Raw genomic sequence first — 17,681 nt, 5'->3', positions numbered from 1 at the left:
AGCAAGTTAACTACAAAATATTTTGGGATGCAATCTGGCTTTGGGAATATAGAAAACGGTGAAAGGATTTGTGGCAGGATGGCTGGGGTTGGTGTTTAGATGTGAAATGTAAGTTTTTATTTAAATGTAATCTGCTTTGGAGCAGATCACCTAAATCATGGCTGTCTTTTTAAGGCAGGAATAGGAAGAAAGTCTTCTTCAGACCTGAGCTTAATTTTTGTTTTTCAGGCCCTGAAGCAGAGACCACGATTCGTGGCTTTAAAGAAACAGCCGGCATATTTAGGAGGGGAGAATCTGGAGCTCCGTGATTATCAGCTAGAAGGTCTCAACTGGCTTGCTCATTCCTGGTGCAAGTAGGTAGAAAAATATGTTGGAAATTTTCATTACTGTTTCTGGCTTCTTTATTGTTAGATGCAAAGAATTACTTCTTTCTATTGTGTATTATAGAAATAAAGTTATGTGGTTGAGAGAAAACTCTTGTGAGAGTTTTTATGTATGTGCAATACTGTTTTAATCTGAAGTAAAGAGTACTTTGTTATTTAGTTATTTGGGGGTAATTTGTCATAGCCAGAGACCTGTGTTGTAATATGTTTTTCAGGAGTATAAATAGCAAGATAATTTGCCCAAATCTTTTTGGTGTGAAAGGAGTTACTCTCAGAAGAAAGAAGAAAATGTCTGTTTTCCATGCATTTTCTGTCTAGGCCCAGGACGCCTTTCACTTAATTTCTTGTAGTGCTGCCGAAGAGTAGTACAATTTCCTCCCTGCTCTCCCCGCCCCCACCTGAGATTGCTGTACAGGCTGTCCCATTTAGAGGAAGGTCTCTGATGGCTGAGCCTATGAAATTATCTTTGCTTTTTGTAACAAGACCACTTTAATCATGGGAAAAAAAGAAAGATGAGACAGTGATAGCACTTGAGGTTTAAAGGTATTTTGAGGCAGCATTCATAACTTTTATTCACCAAGTCCAATTGCAAATTCAAGTAATCTCTGATTACTATGCATTAGGGCCCCATCTAAGCGTTGAGAATTTAACACTGAACCAAGACAGGTGTGATTTCCCTCCTCCCAGACCGGACCTGGTGAGAAGTACCTTGAATGCCTGTCTACAGATTCCGTCCTCCACACACACACTCTTAATTTCTTCACTGTTAATTTGTTCAGTAAAGCAAAAATTCTTATTTCACAATTAAACTATAGCCTGAAAATAAAAACACTTGAGCTTCTTTTCTTAATGCTGAAAAGATGGTTTCTAGTTAAAAGAGAGACAGTTATGATGACTGTTTCCCGGTTGAACCACCTGCTTTGTGTTTGTCCCGTAAAATCTAATACAGTATTCAACATTCAATTATGAACATTAAAGTTCTTGAATAGATCAGTTTGTATGACTGAGAATGATATACCTATTCTAAGTTGCTTGAAAACTAGTTTGGTTTGAGAAAATTGTGAGACCTAATCTTCCTTAAAGATAGTTTATAAAGCTAGGTGGAACCTTAAGAATTTGTGTAATTTAACCCTCTTATTTTACAGTTGAGGACTCTTAGGAACAAAGATGTCATATGCCTTGTCCACAGTCATAGCGTGTTACATGTAGAGTCCTTGGCCAGCATTTTTTACTTTAAACTGACCAATTCCCAATTAACCGAAAAGGACCCAGGCAGCTGTTAGGGCCTGGTCACAGGAACCTTACACTGAGTAACGTGCTATCTCAGAAAAACAGGCACATCGGTTCAGATCTGCTTTAGTGTGTGTATATGGACAGTGGCAGTTTGCTAGGGAGAGGAAATGTTGGAGAAAATTAGTCCTGTTTCCTCCCCTGTAGTGTGGAAAGGTGAGAGAAATAGGAGGGTAATTACTCAAAGGAGTAACGCTGTATCTGAACAGTACCTAAAATTAGGTGTACTTGAGATTTATAGAGCGTGGCCCCCTCATTCTCTCTTCCCACACTATATCCTGCTTTGTTCTTTTCTGTAGTTTTTCCCTAAAACTTGCCATTCTGTGGAACGTAGCATGTATTTTTAAAAATTTAGTCTCTTGCTGAATTAAATGTCTTACTTTTCTAATCAATTAAGTTGTCTTTCACTTATATATTACTTTTAGTTCTCTCTGGTTCACTGATTAAGCATATATTATGTATGTGTAAACCTTCAGTGAGCTGATTTTTCAAGAACCTTTTAATGTTTGCAAACTTAGATCATACATGTATTCCTAATTTCCTGCCACATGGGCTATTTTCTATTTCCTGAACCTACTTTCCTAATTCTGGACATTTCTTCAAGTTTTTTCCTTATGTCTGGATAATCCTTTCCTATTAGTATCCTGTTGAAGTCCAGCCCATCTCCTAGAGCAGTGTTTCTTAAAGGAATACACCTGCATCAGAATATTCACAAGTGCTTGTTAAGATTCCTGAGGCCTTTCCCAGATTTTCTGATTCCATAGGTCCAGAGTGGGGTCCAGAAATCTGATCTGCAGCCTACCCCTGCCATAGTATATTTAAAACAAGCTCCATGCACCTGCAGCCTGTGGGTCTAAGGAGTAGTATGTGTAGCACTGAACAGCCCAGGGGCATGCAGTGGAGGGGGCAGGTAATTGGAACAAAGGCACCTGACCGTCAGGCTGTAGGGTTCACTAGCAGTGATGATAGCCACTCTGACCCTGCTCTCTGTACTGGTGGAACCCAAGGTCATGTGCTTGTATACACCAATATGACAAAACCTGCGTCTCTGTTACAAGGCATAGATGTAGAAGACCAAAATGCAAGGTAAAGAACATAGTCTGAATAGGTTCTCATAGTCATCCAAATCTTGATGATACTCAGATCATGTGTTATTCTGCTATTTATAGCTTCTGCTTTCTTCTTATGTAGGAGACGTAATTGCAGATGAGAGGAAATACAGTTGAGGCTCACATCCAGTGTCTTGCTTGGGACATTGGTGTCATTGCTATTTGTGTGTATGCTGTTTTTTGGTGAACTAATGGTTTTTTTGTTTTATTTTTTTCTTTCTGCAGAAGTAACAGTGTAATCCTTGCTGATGAAATGGGCCTAGGAAAGACCATCCAGACCATATCATTCCTCTCCTACCTGTTCCACCAACACCAGCTGTATGGCCCCTTTCTTATAGTCGTCCCTTTATCCACCCTCACCTCATGGCAGAGGGAGTTTGAAATCTGGGCACCAGAGATTAACGTAGTGGTTTACATAGGTGACCTGATGAGCAGAAATACGGTGTGTAAACAAAAAGAATTGGGATAGAATCTGTGTTATAAATGTATTTTGGAAATTGATCTAAAGCCATTGTAGTCTTTAGTAAAATTATGATTCTGGCACTGTGCTGTGCCCCCAATATTAAGAGATTTATGTATCATCAAAATGCAACTCAGATATTCTTTGTTTAAAACATATGCTTAGTATTTAAAGAAAGGCAACAGCAATACAAGAATGGGAATATTAAGTTTTTCTTCTCTTTGTCCGCTGTACTTCCAAGATCACTTTATTTATTAAGGATTATAAGGTGGAATTAATACTTTGTGGAATGTTAATATTATTTTTGCTATTTGAACAGAGAGATATTACTGAAAATATTTGAATCCTTAGAGTTTATTTCCCAACCTTTTAAAATGGTGCGCTTGCATAACTTAGAAGAAAGGAATAAAGGGAAAGGACAGTGAAGGCTTCGAGGGCTGTGGAGATGAGAATTGTATGTTACCAAACTGAACTTGAGTATGAGGAACTTGGAACACAAAGTCTTGAGTTTATTGTTGTTTAGCAAATCTTTTCTTGATAACGTCTAACTCTTTTCAAAGCACCTGTCATGTGCCAGGCCCTGTGCTGGGTGCTTTGTGTATACAGTCGGCCCTCTGCAGCAACAATGTTAATAGGAGTAACAAAAATTATTTCTCCTTGCATGAGCTTATAACACAACGAATTGTGGGTTTTGCATCTGCAGATTCAACCAATTGCAGATCAAGGTTTTGCAGATATGGAGGCAGCCCGGTGGTGTAGTGGTTAAATTTGTGCACTCTGCTACGGTGGCCTGGGGTTCGCAGGTTCGGATTCTGGGGTGCAGACTTAGCACCCTTCATTAAGTCATGCTGTGGTGGCATCCCACATAAAATAGAGGATGATTGGCACAGATGTGAGTGACAATCTTCCTCAAGCAAAAAGAGGAAGAGTGGCAAAAGATGTTAGCTTTGGGCCAATCTTCCTCACAAAAAAAAAAGAAAGAAAAGATTTTGCAGATAAGGAGGAATTGAATCTGTGTGTGCAAAACGCATAGATATGGAGGGCCAACTGTATTCATTATACTATACCATTTTATGTAAGGGGACTTAAGCATCTTCAGATTTTGGTATCTGTGGGAGGTCCTGGAACCAGTCCCTCTTGGATACTGAGGAAGGACAGTATTACCTGTAATCCTCACGATAGTCTGCAAAGTAGGTGATATTCTTTCTAACTGACTAATGAAGAAATTGACTCAGAGAGTTTAACACTTGTCCCCAGGCCCGCTAGAAAATGGCAGAGCTGGGATTGGGACACAGATGTGTCTGGTCCTAGACCTTTGCTCTTTCACCACTGTATGCTAAAGTAAACTGTCTCGGGGGATTGCTTATAATAAGAGCAAGCCCTCAGGAATCCTCAGACCTTTGAGAGAGGTGAGAGATAGCCTGCTAATTCAAATTTGTTTTTATTAAAATTGTCTAACCTAAACCCTGGCAGATTTTGCTGCCCTAATTTTGAGTTTCTAAGCATATGGTAGTTCTTAGCTTGTTAATCCGTTTGTTAACCATTAAAAAAAGTAACAAACTTCTAGATTATGCAGAATGGCTTCAAGCACTGTGTTCGAAGATGAGGACAAAGAAAGTGAACTCTGAAGAATTATGGAGTTAGGGCAGTTTTCTTTGCAGTCTCCAGTACTCCTTTCTTTGTTCTTTTTTCCCCACTTGGTGGTAATCACCTGCATGTGTTCCTCATCCTGTTCTCTAGTTCCTACCTTGACAACCAAATGGCAGGAGCCTTGTCGTGGGCCACTGTGCTTGCTGGGGTGCAGCGACACTTCAGTATGAATGTGTTAGTTCTTGTGTTCCTTCACAGTAACATTATTTTCATTCATATTAAACTATGTTTTCATCCTCTAAGCCTCCCTTTCATTTTTCTTGTGGGCAACATCTTTCTGCTCTGTGATTAATGAAATTTCTGACCGAGCCCGAAGTTAGCATTTTTTTACTTGTTAGTAGAACTATTGCCCTACCAAAAGAATAATCAAATTATTATTTCCTTAAGAAAATTCGCATTCTGAGAGATTCCCTAGATAAGTTGAAGTCACCAGGGTTTAATTGCTGATGAAATGCCTTTTTTTGAGTGAAATGTATTGGGGGTGGGGTGTGTGGGGAGAGATGACAATTTATTTGAATTCTGGCAATAAAGTTTTGGCAGCTCAGTGATAGATCTTTTAATTCTACCTCTTACTGCTCTGTATTTTGGTTGCTTAGGTCAATTTAGAATGTATAAGTATTCATTAACTTCTAATCAGATTTATTTTTTATTTGGCATGTTTCTATTGCATCTGTCACAAGACCTGCTGGTGATGTAGAAAGGTAAAAGCAGAAATGGTATCTTAATTGCTGTTTTCTCTTACAGATACGGGAGTATGAATGGATTCATTCTCAGACCAAAAGGCTGAAGTTCAATGCACTTATAACAACATATGAGATCCTCTTAAAAGATAAGGTGTGTAATTGGTAGCTAAGAGGCTAAATTTTGTAGTGTGACTTGTCCAAATGGTGGCGTCTGTGCCTCCCCACTTGCCATGTTGTTTTTCCTTCTTTCTTTAAAAAAAGCAAACGAGCAAACAAAAAAATCCACAAAGAATATTAAGGTTATAAATAACTAATACAACCTTACAGTTGAAGGGGACCTTTGGTTGCCTAGTCCAATTGAATTAAACAGGATGAAAGGGTATTGAGGACAGTGACTCACCTGAGATTCCAGTCAGTCGTTGGAAACTCGGCTTGAGTGTCATCTCAGGCAGGTCCCATCTTATTGTTAAGGCATTTTCCCAGAACAGATTATGTGAATGGTATCTATGAGGAGGACAGAAAAATGAAGCTCTTGAAATTGTCTCCTTTCTATAGTTACTAAGTAATGTATGTGGCAGGTGATCCCATTGCTGATAATAAGTGTGAACAAGTTCAATTTGGTGGCTCTTGGCGTTTCTGTGCTTCAGGGTTGGGGTGGAGAATACGTAGAGAAGAAGCATAATTAAGGAGAGACTGCAAAATCAAGTGGTTTTTGTTTTTGTGTTGTTTTTGCCCAGCATACCAATTTTCGTGTTCTTGCTTTGGGGCATGCAGCAATACCAGGCATGCGACCGCTCCCCCATACCTTTTAGATGGTGACGTGCTCTTTTGAGTAGACACCAGTTTGGCAACTAACAGAATAAACAGAAGAGTCCTAATATGCTCTAAGTCAGTGAAGAATAAATGTTTCTATGTATTCCTTTGTGATGGTATTTGTGCAGAGATAATTAACACTTGAAAGTACTTTTGGGTTCCCTTCTGACCTGGTGGCTCGTTCTGTTTTGTTTTTACTTTAGACTGTGCTGGGCAGTATTAACTGGGCCTTTCTGGGAGTGGATGAAGCCCATCGGTTGAAGAATGATGACTCTTTGTTGTATAAAACTCTGATTGATTTCAAGTCCAACCATAGGCTCCTGATTACGGGGACCCCTCTTCAGAATTCCCTCAAAGAGCTCTGGTCCTTGCTGCACTTTATTATGCCGGAGAAGTAAGCTCCTTCCTGTGTATTTCAAAAGATGCTAGAATGTCTGAAATGCCAATGCTTTTTAACTTTTTTAATAGAATTAGGGAAAACAGATGGCATGGTTTGGGGAAAACAAAGCATTAAACTGAGGCAGGAACAAAAGTAGTAAAATATTCCATAATAATGATAGACGGCACAGAAATCAGCCTCTTAAGGAGGAGAACATCTTGTTTACCAAACATTTGAATCAGTTAATGCTTTGGGGAAATAATCGGTAAACAGGAAACATCAGACCTTCTCACTGGTTTTAGAAGGTAATCTATATAATTGGGGTGAACTATGCAAGGTACACAATCTGACAAGTATTAAAACATATCTTAAGTTTAAACCTTTCATAACAGAAATATCAGCTTTAGGTCTTATCAAATCTTTACTTAATGGAATGCCTTTGTTGAAAAGATTTTTATGGGAGAGATTGTATGTACATCTTATTAAACTAGAAATTATCCAGTGATGTTCCATGATAATTAAAATGAAATCTAAATTCATTGCCCTAATTTGGAAGACCCTACTCAGTCTGGGCCCTTGGAAATACTCTGACTCATCTTATACCCCTTTCTCTGTCACTCGTTATACTTCAGCCATTCCGGCCATCTTTCTGTTCCTTTAACATGGGAAGCCCTTGCTATTCTTCTTTGTCTAGAATGTTTTCTCTCTTCCTTAAGTTCACATGGCCACTCACTTTTAATATTTTTGCCTCCCCTTATATGACCACCTCCTTTTAGAGGTCTCAGACTGCCTAACCTAAAGTAGCCTGTTAGACATGCCTACCCTGTTTTATTTTCTATCTGATACCTCTTTTTTTCATTTATTTTCTCATTCATTTCATGCCATTAAATTATGCATTCATAAGTAGCAGGGATCTTGTTTACTTTATTCTTGGATGGTCCACATTGCCTAGAATAATATTTGGCACATAGTAAACAATTCAATTAACAGTTGCCAAATTGACAGGTAAATTCTCCACGATTTTTTTTTTTAATTCAGAAAAGATTTGAGTGCCTACTACAGGCCATAAACAGAGCAAGGCATTTTGGATAGCCTAATGAACAACACAGAAATGGTCCCTTCCCTCATGTGTTAACTTTATTTTAAACTGCCTATTGAGATATAATTTACATACCATAAAATACACCATTGTAAGTATACAATTCAGTGTTTTTAAGTTATAGAGTTGTGCAACCATGACCATAATCTAGTTTGAGAATATTTTCCTCACCTAAAAAAGTTCCCTCTTGCCTGTAGGTGGTTAATCACTGCTTTTACCTCTAGCCTTTTATCACTCATCAGCTTTCATCTCTAGAGATTTACCTTTCCTAGAAATTTCATATAAATAGAATCCTAATAAGTAGTCTCTTGTTTCTGGCTTCTTTCACTTAGCATACTATTTTTGAGATTCACTCGTGTCATAAGAATTTATCAGGAGTGAGTTATTCTCTTATTATGGAGTAGTATTTTATTGTATGTATATCTAGTCGCTAGTTGATGGACATTTGGATTGCTTTAGTTTTGGGCTGTTGTTTCTTTGTGTGGCCTTAGTTTTTATTTATCTTTGTTTGATAACTTAGTAGTGGAGTTGCTGGGTTGTTGGGAAAGCTTGTATTTAACTTCTTAAGAAACTACTACCAGGCTGTTTTACAAAGACACTCTACCATTTTACATTCCTACCAGAAATGTTGAGTTTTCTTTTTCTCTGGATCATCACCAATACTTGGGGCGTATTGTCAGTCTTTTGGATTGTAGCCATTCTGGTGGGTGTATGGTGGTATCTCATTGTGGTTTTGACTTGCATTTCTGTAATGACTGATAATGTTGAACCTCTTTTCATGTGTTCATTATCCGCTTGTGTATCTTTGGTGAGATATCTGTATAAATCTTTTGCCCATTTTTAGGTTGGATTATTTGTCTTATGAGTTGAAGAGGTTTTTAATTTAATTTCTTTCTTTTTTTTTTTAGTATTCTACATGCAAGTGCTTTATTAGTATATGATTTGCAAATATTTTGTCCCAATCTGTGGCTCATCTTTTCATTTTCTTAATGTTGTCTTTTGAAGAGCAAAAGTTTTAAATTTGATGAAGTAATTAATCATTGCTTCATTACAAAAATTAATGTATCATTTTTTTAAAGAGATTGTGCTTTAATGTCATATAAATAAGACATATTTGCCTAACCTACGGTCACACAGACTTTATTTTCTTCTAGAAGTTTTAATTCTGAAATTTGAGTCTGTGATATTTGAGTCTATGTTCCATTTTGAGTTACTTTTTGTTTATAGTGTGAAGTGTGAGGGCTTAAGTTTATTTTTGTGTGTGTGTGAGGAAGATTGGCCCTGAGCTAACGTCTGTTCCCAATCTTCCTCTTTTTGCTTGAGGAATATTGTCGCTGAGCCAATGCCTATGCCAGTCTTTCTCTATTTTATGTGAGATGCTGCCACAGCGTGGCTTGATGAGTGGTGCTAGGTCCACGCCCAGGCTCTGAACCTGCAAACCCTGGGCTGCTGAAGCTGAGCATGTGAACTTAACCACTATGCCACCAGGCCCTAAGTTCAGTGTTTGCAGAGGGATTTTCGAAATTGTCCCAGTGCCATTTGCTGAAAAGAATATCCTTTCTTTTATTGATTTGCCTTGCTACCTGAGTTGAAAATCAGTTGAGACCATAAATGTAGGGATCTGTTTCTGGATTCTCAGTTCTGTTCCACTGATACATACTCCTGTCTTCATGCCAATGCCACACTGTCTTGATTACTGTGGCTTGATGCTACTTTTTAAAATGAGGAAGTATAAATTCTAATTTTGTTCTTTTTACAAATTATTTTGGCTGTTTTAGATCCTTTGCATCTCCATATATATTTTTGGATCAGCTTATTAATTTCTGAAAAAAATATAGAATTTTGATAGGCATTGTGTTGACTCTGTATCATTTTAGGGAGAATTATCTTAACAATTTTGACTCTTCTTAGTCATGATCATGGAAAGTTTTCTCCATTTATTTAGATATTCTGTAACATTTTTCAGCAACGTTTAGAAGTTTTCAGTGTATAAGTCTTGTAGATCTTGTGTTGGATTTACTCCTACTTTTGGTTTTGAGTGGAATTATTTTTTTAATCTAATTTTTAGATTGTATTAGAGTAGTTGAGTTTTATATATTTATCTTGTGTCCTGTGAACTTGCAAAAATTACTTTTTCCACTATTTTTGGTTGTATATTTCTTGATATTTTTTAGATACAGAATCACATTTTCACCACGTTGTACTTCTTTTCTCCAAAGTGGATGGATGCCTTTTATTTCTTGTACTGAGTAGAACCTCTATGTTGAATAGAATTGGTGGGAGTATAGGATGTTAGCTATAGAATTTTTGTAGATAATCCTTTATCAGGCTGAGGAAATTTTCTTCTATTCCTAGTTTTTGAGAGTTTTTATAATGAATTGAGTATTGGATTTTATCACATTTTTTTCTATGTCTGTTGAGATGACCATGTGGTTTTTGTTCTTTATTCTACCAATATAATATATCATGTTAGTTATGCTTTAGACATTAAGCCAACCCTTCATTGCTGGGATAAACCTGACTTGGTCATGACATTTAGTCCTTTTTATGTGTTGCTGGATTCAGCTTGGTAATATTTTAGTAAAGATTTTTGCATCTGTGTTTTTCAGGGATATCAGTCTCTAGATCTTTTTTCTTTTTTGGGGGTAAATATCTGCCTGTCTTTTGTATCAGGACCATGGAGTGAATTGGAAAGTGTTCCCTCTTTCTCTATTTTCCGAAAAAATTTGCTGAGATTGGTATTATTTCTTCCTTAAATATCTGATAGCGTTCGCCAGTGTAGCCATGTGGGCCTTAGCTTTGCTTTGTGAGAAAACTTTTAATGACTAATTCAGTTTCTAGTTAGAGTTCTATTTAGGTTTTCTGTTTCTTTTTTATTTAGTTTTGTTAATTCGTGTACTTATAAGAATTTGTCCATTTCATCTAAGTTGTCTAACTTGTTGGCATAAAGTTATAGTATTTGCTCATGATCCTTTTAATTTTTGAAGAGTCAATGAGGATCCAAATAATTTTTTGATTATGGTAATTTGTATCTCGTCTCTTTTTCTTGGGCATTTTAGGTAAAGGTTTAACAATTTGGGGGATGTTTTCAAACAAACCAACTTCTAACTTCATTGGTTTTTTTTCTCTATTTTCTTTTCTATTTCATTTATTTCTGTTCTCATCTTTACTCTTGCCTTCTTTTGCTTTCACTTAATTTTCGCATTTTCTGTTTTAAGGTAGAAGCTTAGATTATTAAGACCTTTTTTACTTTTCCTAATATAGGTGTTTAAAGGTATAGATCTCCCTCTATCCACTGCTTCAATTGCATCTTGATGTCCTGTGTTTTTGTTTTCATTCATTTTCACTTATTTTCCAATTTCTCTTGTGATTTCTTCTTTGATACACGGATGTTTTTTAGATGTGTGTTGTTTAATTTCCAAGTATTTAGGTATTTCCCAAGTGATTTGTAATTTAATTTTGTCTTAGAGAACACACTTTAAATTCATTGTTACTTGTTATATAGTCTAGTATGTTTTCTATCCTGGAAAATGTTCCATGTGCACTTGAAAAGAATAATATTTTTTCTACTTTTGTTAGGTAGAGTTCTGTAAATGTCCATTAAGTCAACTTGGTTAATAGTTTTGCTCAAGTCTTCTGTATTTTTGCTGACTTCATGTTTAGTTGTTCTATCGGTTCTTGAGGGTGAAGTATTTTAATATTTAACTATAGTTGTTGAATGATCTACTCTTCCTTTTAGTTCTGTCAGTTTTTCCTTCATGTATTTTGGAGTTCTGTTCTTAGGTATGTTCACATTTGTAATTGTTTTATGTTCCTGGTATATTGACTTTTTTATTATTATAATAAATGAAGGATTTTCCTTCTTTTTTATCCAAAAAAGGATTATCCAAAGAAGGCTATTTCCTTCTTTATCTCTAGTAACATTTCTTACTCCTTAGGTCTATTTTGTGTGATATTAATGTAGCTCCTCAGCTCTCTTCTGTTGCCTGTTTGCATGGTATACTGTTTTCCATCATTTTACTTTCAACCTACTTCTTTCTTTGAGTCTAAACTGTGTCTGTTGTAGACAATATATACTTGGATCTTCCTTTTTTATTTGGTCTCACAATCTCTGCTTTTGATTGCAGTATTTAGTTCATTCACATTTAAAATAGTTATTGATATGATTGGATTTATGTCTGTTATTTTGCTCCCCCTCCCCCCATGTTTTATTTCCTCTCTTTTTCCCCTTTACTGCTTTCTTTTGTTTCAACAAATATTTTTCAGTGTGGCATTTTAATTCTTCGGTTAGTTGATTTTTTAGAGTTATTTTCTCAGTGGTTGCTCTAGGGTTTTTAGTATGCATCTTAACTCATCACAGTCTTCTTCAGATTAATACTGACTTAATTCTGGTAAAGTATAGCAACTTGTCTGTAGTATAGCTCCATTTTCACCTCCCTCTTCAGGTTGTAAACCTAAGAATACAGTGATATAATTATTGTTTTATTCAGGCTTGTCTTTTAAGGAAATTAAGCAAAGAGAAAAATACACTTATACGGTTTTTTATATTTACCCATTTATTTTATCATTTCCAGTGATCTTTACTTCGTCCTGTGGATTCAAGTTGCCATCAAGCGTCACTTTTAGCCTGAAGGCCTTCCTTTTGTGTTTTTTTCTAAGGGAAGCCTACTAGCAGCAAATCTCTACCTTCATTTGTCTGTGACTGTCCTTTTTTCACCTTTATTTTTGAAGGATATTTTAAGACTCTTCGGAAGATGGTTAGAGAAACTTGACTACTCTGACTGAGCTGCCCTCACTACAGCTGTTTGTAGCACAGGCTTAAACTATTCCCTTTTTTGCAGGCATCCTCCCTACAGTGTGCTTCTGGAGAGGGGCCTCCTCTGCACCCTCCTTCCTCTGCCTTCTCTCAGGGCAGTGTTTCTCATCTCAGCACTATGGACATTTGGGGCTGGGTAATTTTTTTTGTAGGGGGCTGTCCTTTGCGTTATAGAATGTTTAGCAGCATCCTTGGCCACTATTCACTACTTGCCAGTAGCAGCCCTCTTCCTCAGTTGTGACAACCAACAATGTCTCCAGACATTGCCACATGTCTCCTGGGCAGGGTTGGGGTGGGGGGCGGGCAAAATCACCACCAGTTATAAAGCACTATGTTAGAGGGTTCCTGATGTCTCCCCACGTTGCTCATTCTCCTGTCATCCTCCTCCCTACCCAGCCGGTCTCACTGCTACTCTCTTGCCTGTCCTGTTTGCTGCTCGCCTGGATTCTCTGTTCCTTCCCTGGAGCTCTTTGAGTCAGTAGTGGTCATTCCTGAGGATGGAGCCAGTTGCCCCCTTCTCTTTTTAAACATTCTGCTGTACGTTCTGTAGTGAATATGCTGTTCATCATGTATTAGCAGAAGCCTGTGTTTTATAAAGTATGCTTTTCAAAGATGTAAGTCCTGTAAAACAGATAATGTATACAAGTTTAGAAACAGTGGAGGTTATCAATTATTAGTTATTAATCTTTGTTTTCTGAAATAAGAGAACTTTCATGTACATTACTTTTTATTTTTCATATGTTTTCTTCATATTTGATCTTTTTTGATAGACTAGAAGTGTTTAGCCTCAGATAGCGAGTAAGAATATGCCGACTTAGATGATGAAAATGTGTCCCATATTACACGGTTAATAAATAGAGGGACTGAGATCAATTTCAGATCTTCCATGACCAAGGCCACTGTCCTTTGAACTTCAGATTCTGAGAGGAAAAATACATCCTTCATAGCACCATTGAGGCAAGGCGAAAGCATTCTACATGGTAGGAGTCTTGAAGCACTGGGGGAACATCTGTGCTTATCATCTAGAACAAGAATGTGGTGTGTAGTTTCACCACTGAATGGTTAGCTAGGATTTGTCCTTCTCTTCTTGGCTACTGAAGTGGATGGTAGGGATTTTGGCTCCTAAATGGTCATGATTAATTTTTGTGTTTCTATTAAGTCCATCCAGCATGAGCTATATTTTGGAATAACGTCTTTTATATCCTTTGATAGTTGGAGAGGGGAACTTTGAATTACTTTTTCCAGTAGAGATGATCATTCAGATAGTGTCTTCCAAAGGTTTTCTTATGGCCACTTGGGTTACTTATGGAATGATGGATGGATTGGAGTTAGAGACACAATTTTTTTGTGTATTTGTGGAAGAGAGGTTTTCCCTTTGAAAACATTTTTAAAACGTTACCATTTTCAAACATTTTTAAAAAAACATTGGTTTTCACTAAGATACATATATAAAAAGGAAATCCATTAGTTAGGGAGTTGAGATTTACCCTTATTTCTGCTTGAGCTATCCGTGTGGATGAGTGAAATCCTGTGAGTATTCCCCATGCTTAGCGGTAGTTCTTTAGATTCCTTGTGGATCAACGGAACCGTTTGGTCTTTTCAAAGAAATGATCCACTAAAGAAATGTTATTGTACAGAAGGGAATTAGGTTTGGTCAAGTAACCTTTGAACTTTCTCCTTCTCAACTGTGACAGACCATTGTTTTCAAAATCCAAAAGTTAGTCGTCTTTTTAACCGACCGAAATGTGGTTTCCTTAGTGCAGACTCTGTCCGAGCCCCTTTCCCCCACAGTGGCTCTGACCAGGGCCCTGTCCTTATAAATCTCATCGCTACCCTTGTTCTAAATATGTCAGTCACCCACTTTGTTTTGTACATACTATTTTGTAAAGCATAGGGCTTGGTGTTAAAGATAGAAAAAGATATGGTGAGATCGAAGAATTCAGCTTATTAAGAAATCACATGCAACATGCAAATGTGTACTTCATTCCCACCTCACGAAATAACTCAGTTTGATAGAGCATATTTCAGAGATCTTACCTCATAGTATTAGGATTTCTTTTTTACTTTTGCTTCTGTTGTATAGGCCAATCTCTGACTTTTTTTGTACCTTTCCTTTCACCTATTTATCATGTGATGTCTAGCATATCATTTTCACTGCTTTGATTTAATTTTCTTTTCTGTTATTCCTCAGTAGAGTGAACTTCTGTTTCTCTAAAATCCCAGGGACTGGAAAATAATCAAAATTTTTTCTGCCTTCGTGAGAGATGTATGTTAAGGACAGAAGTTTATAACAGGGATATATCTAAAATAATCTCTAGGCTGTGGTGTGGTGTCGTTATAAGTTCACCACTATGACTGTATACCTTTTATGTATGTGGCATTATAAATTGCCAGCTGTCTCTTGCAGGGAATAGCAACCTTTTGCTTGATAGTGAACATTTTCAGCTGTTTAGGCATTATGGTCTCTGTTGCAGCTACTCATCTCTGCTGTTTAGAGGGAAAGCAGTCATAGACACTTGATGAAGGCTTCGGTGTGTACATAAAGAAAAGTATCTCATGTTAACTCCTCTAGAGTAGTAAGAATACACGAGGTGGGTGAGAAGATTTGTTACCTAAAACGGTAGGGGAAGTAAGTCTTGTAAATAAAGTTTACATTTAAGATTTTGGACTAGTACAGTTTTAATTAATTATAATATGTGTTAAGTAAATTAAAATATTTTCTTGAAATTGTCTCTCAGCTCTTCAGAAATAGGCTGATATTGTGGTAGTCCCTGATTTCCAGTAGTGCTACGTACGTTATGTGTGTGAGGTGCCATCCCGAGCATTGAGATAGCTCGGTTTACATTGTTCCTTTTAATCCTCTTATTAGTTTTAATTCCTCATTTATTTTATTTTATGTTCTTGGAGTATTAGCATAGCAGTGTGACAAAATACAGTTTACCTTAGGTTTATCAGGCTTTAAGCTTTAATGATGTTTTAGATCTCTACCCCAACAGATCATTTTGTCTGTTTGCTTGAATTGAAGATCATTATTTCAGGCATTAGCAGGTGTTAGTAAGGCTGATGTTGATCCATCCGGCTGTGTCTGATGAAATGCTTGGCCATTTAGGAGGTCAGAAGTGGCAGCAGACTGTTGACACCGTTGTACTTGGTGGCAGTGCTGGCATTTGCTGTCTCTGACTTTTCATCTTATGAGAGAGCATATGCTTTGAGTCTTAAATAGCTCGAGGTAATACCAAGTCACTTGTTAGTTATTCTGGGACTTGACTGGCCTCAGGAGAACAGGGCCACTTGGCAACAGGCAGCAGACCATGGGGCCATGAAGCTTCCAGTTCTAGCCTCAGTCAATGGCATGCTCTCACCTACTGAGTTTCAGTCTGCCCACAAAACTAAGCTAGTTCTTCCAGCTGCTCGTTGGCTTTCTTGTGGCAAGACAAAGCACATTTTTCTAATCCTCATGAAATAAATTTCCTTCACTTTTTTATTTTTGAAAGAAATTTGATCATAATGTCCCATTCTGGATTTCTGCCACAGATCCTTTAGTGAACCAAAGATGGTTGAAGTAAGATTTAAATATAAGAAATTTTTATCTATAGAGTTCAGGCAGAATTATTATGGGTGACAAGCTTTTAAATTAATGAAATTTGTGCCGCCAAGTCCTGTTAGTATTTGTATCACTTGTGTTGCTCTTCTTGTCTGGGGCTATAGTCTTTTTTTTACTATCCTTAGAAGCCGTTAACTTCTAAATCTATGAACAGTGAATATTATTGGCGGAAATTGCATAACTAACTTTTACCTTTGAACAGTGACAGCTATAATATTGCCACTAAGTATTCTTTTACCTCTGAATTTTATTTTCCCAAGAAATTACAGCTTATTAAAAGATAGCTTATGATTAATTTTTCTGCATAATGTTTCATCACAGTAACTTATTATGTTTACTTATATACTAATTACATGATATACTGAAATGTTTTGTGAACTCTGGATCCAGTCTCAGAATTGGAAACCTGCTGTTATCCTGTGTAGACTGATGGAATTGATTTAATTGGTTTTTCCTTTCCTTTTTGTTTTCTCCTCTCTTGTAGTCAAGAGCTAATGACTGATAAGTTTATCTTTCCATATGGGGGATATTCACTTATTTACAGATTTTTTTTTTTTCCATTTTAGTTCCTTTTAAAAGAAAATTTAGTTGGAAAAGTGCTTTTTTCTTCTGGTAACTAAGTAACACTGTATTGTTTCATCTCTAGGTTTGAGTTCTGGGAAGATTTTGAAGAAGACCATGGGAAAGGGAGAGAGAATGGCTACCAGAGTCTTCATAAGGTGCTAGAGCCTTTCCTTCTCCGGAGAGTTAAAAAAGATGTGGAGAAATCCCTTCCTGCCAAAGTGGAACAGATTCTCAGGGTGGAGATGTCGGCCCTTCAGAAACAGTATTACAAGTAAGTTATTGGCTAGGTTAGGCCTGAGTTGGAATTAAGATTAGTGCCATGAAGCCATGAGATGGATGATTTACCAAAAAATCTTTTTTTTTTTTTTTTTGCTGAGGACGAATGGTCCTGAGCTAACATCTGTTGGCAGTCTTCCTCTGTTTTGTATGTGGGACACCACCACAGCATGGCTTCATGAGCAGTGTGTAGGTCTGCAGCTGGGATCTGAACCCGCGAACCTGGAGCTGCCAAAGCAGAGCGCACAAACTTAAGCACTATGCTGCCAGACTGGCCCCTCAAAACTGCTTTTTTCAGTGAAGCCTCAATGCAGATTTAAGTAGCAATTCATTTATGTTTAGAAACAGGGACCTATATTATTCTTGCTTTTTTATTTGAGTGAGAATCTGCACAATACTTTTCATTATCTAAGTGGTCTGAACTTTATGTTAATTCTTAATGCTGATCCCATTACCAATAAACAGGCGTATTTTACTCATTCATATATTTCTTCCCTTATTCACTCATTTATTAGAATGCTGCAACGTGCTAGACATTCTGCTAGATACTGGGAC

The 17,681-nt window shown here is 37.1% G+C and overlaps 1 protein-coding gene across 7 annotated transcripts in view; it reads left to right on the top strand.

Annotated features, from left to right (window-relative positions):
• CHD2 (chromodomain helicase DNA binding protein 2) overlaps window positions 1–17,681 on the top strand; it is a 112,929-nt gene that overhangs the window by 40,951 nt on the left and 54,297 nt on the right. For all 7 annotated transcript variants that reach the window (XM_046652546.1, XM_046652545.1, XM_046652549.1 and 4 more), the window contains 5 exons: window positions 229–353; window positions 3,008–3,224; window positions 5,637–5,726; window positions 6,592–6,782; window positions 16,933–17,121. In XM_046652546.1, coding sequence (XP_046508502.1) covers window positions 229–353; window positions 3,008–3,224; window positions 5,637–5,726; window positions 6,592–6,782; window positions 16,933–17,121 — 812 coding nt within the window. The remainder of the gene's footprint in view (window positions 1–228; window positions 354–3,007; window positions 3,225–5,636; window positions 5,727–6,591; window positions 6,783–16,932; window positions 17,122–17,681) is intronic.

This window comes from Equus quagga, chromosome 2 (assembly GCF_021613505.1).
Source record: "Equus quagga isolate Etosha38 chromosome 2, UCLA_HA_Equagga_1.0, whole genome shotgun sequence".
NCBI classification, from domain to species: Eukaryota; Metazoa; Chordata; class Mammalia; order Perissodactyla; family Equidae; genus Equus; species Equus quagga.
Note: the sequence above shows the minus strand (reverse complement) of the source record. Positions and strands in the feature narration are given on the sequence as shown.